The sequence below is a fragment of the Anomaloglossus baeobatrachus genome, chromosome 8, assembly GCF_048569485.1.
Source record: "Anomaloglossus baeobatrachus isolate aAnoBae1 chromosome 8, aAnoBae1.hap1, whole genome shotgun sequence".
Taxonomy (NCBI): domain Eukaryota; kingdom Metazoa; phylum Chordata; class Amphibia; order Anura; family Aromobatidae; genus Anomaloglossus; species Anomaloglossus baeobatrachus.
This window is the reverse complement of record NC_134360.1, coordinates 105918309-105924625: the sequence shown is the minus strand read 5'-3', so window position 1 is coordinate 105924625 and position 6317 is coordinate 105918309. Positions and strand designations below refer to the sequence as shown.

The following is a 6317-nucleotide window of genomic DNA, read 5'->3' as shown; positions in this document are numbered from 1 at the left end:
AGCTCGAAGTGTGAGCAGGATATGGAGCAACCCATGGTAATTCACATGTGGTAACAGAATTTTTTGTTGAAATAGCGCCCTAGCAGGTGGGACAATCGGGGTGCACTAGTAGCGGGCGAAAGGCAGATGCTATGTCCGATTTTGCCATTAGTGCTCCTTACCCTGCTTTTCGCACCAGTGCGACCGCTTTGTCAAAAATGCGTAGGAAACTGCTGAGTCCTCTGTGGGGATGCCGTCATTGACTGACCGCCCAGCCGGGAAGGACAAGTAGTGTATGAGGCGAAATTCACCCTTTTCTTTCTTAGGCACTATCCCTAGGGGTGAAACGCGAGGGTTTAAGAATGGTAAATCTATAAATGGGCCTGCTAGTCGGCCTAACGCCACTTCCTTCAGTAGTTTGTTCGCCAGGACCTGTGGGAGGTCCCGGGCCGATTTGAGGTTGGGGGCGAAGGTTAGTTCTGAGGAGAACATAAAGGGGGATAAAGAAACCGTGGTTGAAACCGTCCCTAATAGCGTTGGCCGCAGCCTTATTGGGGTAACGTTCTAGCAATGGCTCCACCACGTGCACGTTCACTGGAGTCTTTGGGACTTGGTGGTGCATTTTTAGTGTGACGCCTGTCTAGTTGCTTATCGCATTTGGAGGAGGTGTGATTGCCTCCGCACGATGAGCATTCGTGCTTGTATTTGCGGAGTCCTTGAAACCTGCGATGGCCTTCATTGAAAAGCCAACAGCGACCTGGTCTACGGACATTTGCAGCTCCAGGTGTAGCGTGGTGAGAGGAAAAGTTTGGTGGGCCTGGAAACGACTGGTGGGACTTTTGCGCCATCATAAGCCACGAATCGGTGGCCTTAACTTCCCAACGGTTGGAATGCCAAGCATCTTCTAAATTCTTCGTCGTACTTCCACCACGCAGAACCCCAATGGGTTTTATAGGAGTTGAAAATAGTATTGCAGTATTTTGCGAATTGACTCTTTTCTTTGTTGACTGTTTTTTTGGTCCACTGATATTAGGGAACAGATATCGACGTATTCGTTTGCGCGAATTTTTTATTTATTTATTTATTTTAACTGTATCTGGTGTTAGGTGAGTTCCCAGCTGTGATACACAGCAGTAGAACACGTCCCTGTGTAAGTCGGGCGCTGCTGCGTTACATCCTGATGTTGTACATGACAACACAAGGCCTACCCATTAAATTAAAGACACCACACTTGAATAAAGTAAATGGCATAAAATGGCCGTGACATTTATTAAGGGTTACATAATAAATAAATTAATTAATAAATAATTAAAACCAATATTTTATTAAAATTCTTCCATAACCATATACCATAAATAACCAGTCCGCCAGTAAAACTGGCGACTTTACCCAATACTTTCAAAAAGAAGTCCATAACCAACCAGTCCACCAGTAAAACTGGCGACTTTCCCACTAACAAATGTCACGACGAGAGCAGTTCATGAAGTAGTCTTTCTCCAGGGGGGGAGGGTGGGTGTTCTTCTTGATCTTCAATTCTTCTGACAGCCAGCTGACGGAAGCAGCTACTTTTATAGTTAAAATTACCCGCACTTTCTGCCAGCTGATCCAATCAGCTGGCAGCAAAACAGGCGCAAAAACCAGACTAAACCTGTCAGAGCCAGAATACCTCAGAGCCACTGACTGAAAATTTGTTAACCCTTTCTGCACCTGAATAATGTTAACCAAATTCACAACCAAATAGTGAGGCCTGTGTTATCATGCGGTCGCTACGGCATACAAGATACCGTGCTCTGAACATGACAACACAAGGCCTACCCATTAAATTAAAGACACCACACTTGAATAAAGTAAATGGCATAAAATGGCCGTGACATTTATTAAGGGTTACATAATAAATAAATTAATTAATAAATAATTAAAACCAATATTTTATTAAAATTCTTCCATAACCATATACCATAAATAACCAGTCCGCCAGTAAAACTGGCGACTTTACCCAAACGCCAAGGACTAACAGTCCTTGGCCCACCCCCACTAACAAATATCACAGCCATTTCTCGATACAATTTTGGAGCCCTAAATTGAATATGTCCAATCCCACGTCTGACAGATGGACTAAATCATCCCTGTAAAGGCCACTCAGAAAACCTTCCAGATCAAGATGTCTGTAGGTTGACCCATTTATAACTGGTAAAAACCTTTCCATGGCACGGTTTACCCTTTTCCGAATCCGCTCCCGAAACCTCAGCCTGTCACAATGCCACTGCAAACGGGGAACGATTTCGGAAAAGACCAAACCCGCATCAGGAAACCATGACCTAATGATTGAAAGGTCTCTTCGCATGGCAGCAATCAGATCAAGAGTTTTCACTTTTCCAATATCATTCCCACCCAAGTGCAAAATGATTAAATTTGGAGAAGGCCACAATGTTTTTAAACAGCTCATCTCCTTCATCAGTCCGTCCCATCTCATACCTCTAACGCTGTACCACAAAATGTTAAAATGTTCAATATTAATGGCTAAATTCTCTCCATATGACCTTCCTGATGCTCTTCTCTTGGCCCAAAATATGTAAGAGTGTCCCACTATCCAAATGACAATGGGACCTACAAAAAAGAAAAAGAAATTTTATACTAACAACCTTGGACGGACATAAATTTTGTAACGCTTTGACTCCCATCTCCCAATCCCCATAATTTTACTAGCCGGTAACCCCCTTATGGCTGCTTCTGTAGCTGCCCCTATACGAAAAGAATGGGATGACAGTTTAAGATGCTCTAGATTCAGTTTAATCAAGGATTTTTTAAAAACTGAATTAAACTGAAACACCGTCACCGGACTCCCATCCTGATGGATAAGAAACGCCCCATCAAATGGAGGTCTAATCTGAAGCCAATTGTTAACATTGGAGACAGGACAAATAACTGAATTCTTTATCCGAAATAACCTAACGTTTGATCCCAAACCATCCTGATCAGACTTAGACCTACCAATACAAATCCTCAACGACTTATCAGTAACAAAAACATCTGAAAACATCAATCCTGACAACCGACTCCTACTAACAGAAACTAACTCACTAATCCTAAAAGCTCCAAAATATGCTAAAACGAATGCCACCCTAAACACCATTGACTCAAAGTCATTAACGCAAATATATGGCAACACATTCCACAATGAGAGCAATAACTTAAGAGAAATAGGTCTACGATTATCCGGCTTCCACGTCCTTTTCCTATAACCTTTCAATGCCTGTTGAACTGGGAAAAAACTCTTCAATGACAACAGACCATGCAATCTCAAGAAAAAAGACACACCTGAAAAAATATTAGAAACTGACCCCACCGCTAAATTCTTTCTCATCAAAAAATCCAGAAATTCAAGCGCTAAACCCACATTACTCTGAAAACAATCCACTTTATGAAAAACACAAAAATTCTGCCATTCTAACCATGCGGCCGAATACCTGGCCCATGTTGAATCAGCAATAGACCTCTTAATAGCCGAAACAACTAAGCCATCACTACAATCCATAAAGCTTCTGGGCACGGGCTCCCGAGAGAAATTGCCATCGGTTCCATACAAAAAAGTTCTTCCCGATCCTGCAGAGACAGAGCATTGTCCAACTTATTAACCCTGTCTGATTCCTGCTATCTGATACCAACAGCATCCTTCGATTTGACCACAACTTACCCCAGACCTCAACCAACCGCAAAACTGGAAATAAGGACATTCCCGTACTACTGACCGTCACAACAATAACCTTCCAATAATTGCGCCAAAACTCAAATACGAATTCACCTTGACAAAAAACCGTACTCACCCTGACCAAAAACAACTACAAAACGTAGGAAAGTTCAAAACTCCCGCCGAAAAAGTACCGCCACATAAACAAATCTTCCTTAAGCTGATGTGCCAAACTAATATAAGAACCCGAAGATGATAATCCCTTAGTATCAGCCTTCTGTCTGTCTAGGGAGCGCCTTAACCATCCCAGCATGTTTTGTAACCTCACTAGAGTCGCCGCCTTTAAAAATGGGCTCTTTACTGTTGTGTTGTTGCTGGTTATTCTGATTCTGTTTCTTAAAGCATTTGATGACGGCATGATTGCCCCCGCAAAAGGAGCACTCATGCCGAAATCTGCAGTTAGATGCAAACTTACAATTGGATTCATTGTAAGCGAAACAAAATCCTTTACTAACAGTAGAATTATTAATACTTTGTCTACCAAACTGGCTTCTCTGAGGAAGCATCAGATTCAGCCAAAGACCGATGTCTTTTTGACCCCACAGCATACTGCGATGGATGGCTAACTTCTGACGAAAACTCTCATCATAAGTCAGCCATGCCTGACCGCCGAAGCTGCGATAAGCTTCCAGTATGCTGTCAAGGTGCTGAAATAACCCCGAACAAACAGAAGGGTTCCTTTCCCCTAAAACAGAGGAAAAGATGCAAAATGCCTGCAGCCAGTTATGAAAAGATCTAAGGGGACCTTTCTTCCTATCATCCAACTCCGTCTTATCCTCTTTATTAACATTATCTCTGTTAGACGGAAGCAGAGAAAATAAATCAATAAATTCCCCCTTATAAATCTTTTCTTTAACTGGCTGAGGCAGATGAAAACCCAGGGGAGACAAGTCACATGTCAATGCCTCTTTAAATAAATAACCAGGCAATGACATGGACTCCTGACTACCAATAGGGGCTGCACTACCCCCCCTAGGCGTCCCTCCCCCTGCTAACAATTCTCCTAACACCTTCCTAACTACAGACTCCATACTAACAGACAGAGGGTCGACACACGAGACAGACAGGGGAACATTGAACATCTCACCCCTCCTTCTGCTCTGCGATCCTCGGCCCTCCTCTGGAATTCCAGCTTCTGCAGCTGAGCCACGCTGATGATCCTGTTCTCTGACTCCAGCTGGCAGATCATCTTCTTCAGACGGGGAGTCAGACCAGGGGGCCCCCGTCGCTCTTCCGGCCTCCGGCACGCTCACACTTGCTGGTGCAGCCCTGCTCCTGCTAGGATTTTCAAATCCCTGGGTCAGCGCCGCGCTTTTACGACGGCGCTGACTAGATGATCCACTCTTCCTCTTCCTGGACACATGACCGGGTGCAGGAGGATGACGTGCTGAAGTCCCGGCAGACAAGATGGGCGGCGATAACTCCGCTCCGGCATTCCCCTCTTCTCTGGACGATGACGTCGGGGGGAGGAAGCTGCTGCGTCTCTGGGACCTCCTCCTTGCAGGGATTTCCTCAGTCAGCTCTGCCATCTCCTCAGGAGCGGTGAGTTGAATCACCGCAGCGTCGCAGTCCATCTCTTCCTCAGCTTCCGCTGGCCACCTAGGCACCGCCAGGCATTGTTTAAGCCAGGCTTCTCCGCCGTCCTCGCTCGCCCTCTTCATGAACTCCTGTAGCAGGCTCTCCATCAGCTGTTCTTCTTGATCTTCAATTCTTCTGACAGCCAGCTGACGGAAGCAGCTACTTTTATAGTTAAAATTACCCGCACTTTCTGCCAGCTGATCCAATCAGCTGGCAGCAAAACAGGCGCGCAAAAACCAGACTAAACCTGTCAGAACCAGAATACCTCAGAGCCACTGACTGAAAATTTGTTAACCCTTTCTGCACCTGAATAATGTTAACCAAATTCACAACCAAATAGTGAGGCCTGTGTTATCATGCGGTCGCTACGGCATACAAGATACCGTGCTCTGAACAAACGCGGGGTTAACCAGAACTACTCCTGATGGTGTTAACAAGATTGCCCAATAAAAGTGGCGTACGTTTTGCGCCATTTTCCGAAACCCGTAGCGTTCTCATTTTGGGATCTATGGCGCAATGACTGCTTATTTTGCGTCTCGAGTTTACATTTTTTAATGGTACCATTTTGCGCAGATGCTACTTTTGATCGCCTGTTATTGGATGTTACGCAAAACACGCGGTGACCAAAAGCGTAATTTTGGGTGTTTGTGTTTTGTTTTTTTTTTTGCTGCTACGAAATTTAACAATCAGATTAGGGACTCTAGATTGTGAGTTCCAATGGGGACAGCGTCGCCAATGCATACAAAGCGCCGTGGACAGCGCTACCCAAGTGAATAAAATTATTAGCATTATAGCATTATTATTCTTTAATTGATTTTATATTTTGATAGATCAAGCTTTTCTGAACTTGGCGATACCAAATATGTGTATATATGTATACATATTTATTTATTTATTTTTATTTTTTTTTTTAAACTTGTCCCTTTAGGGGGATGTATGGATCAACAATTCGATCGCTCTGCACTATCTGCAGATCTCAGCTACACAGCTGAGATCTGCAGATACACTGCTT

General features: G+C 44.1%; 1 protein-coding gene across 1 annotated transcript; it reads right to left on the bottom strand.

The window, feature by feature from the left end:
- Positions 1-1656: 1656 nt before the first annotated feature.
- LOC142250038 (uncharacterized) lies at positions 1657-5388 on the bottom strand. The gene is made up of 2 exons (XM_075322099.1): positions 4815-5388; positions 1657-2586 (listed from the first exon to the last, which is right to left on the bottom strand). Exons 1-2 carry the CDS (start codon positions 5386-5388, stop codon positions 2024-2026), a joined length of 1137 nt encoding a protein of 378 aa, XP_075178214.1. The 3' UTR covers positions 1657-2023.
- Between the last annotated feature and the right edge of the window lie 929 nt (positions 5389-6317).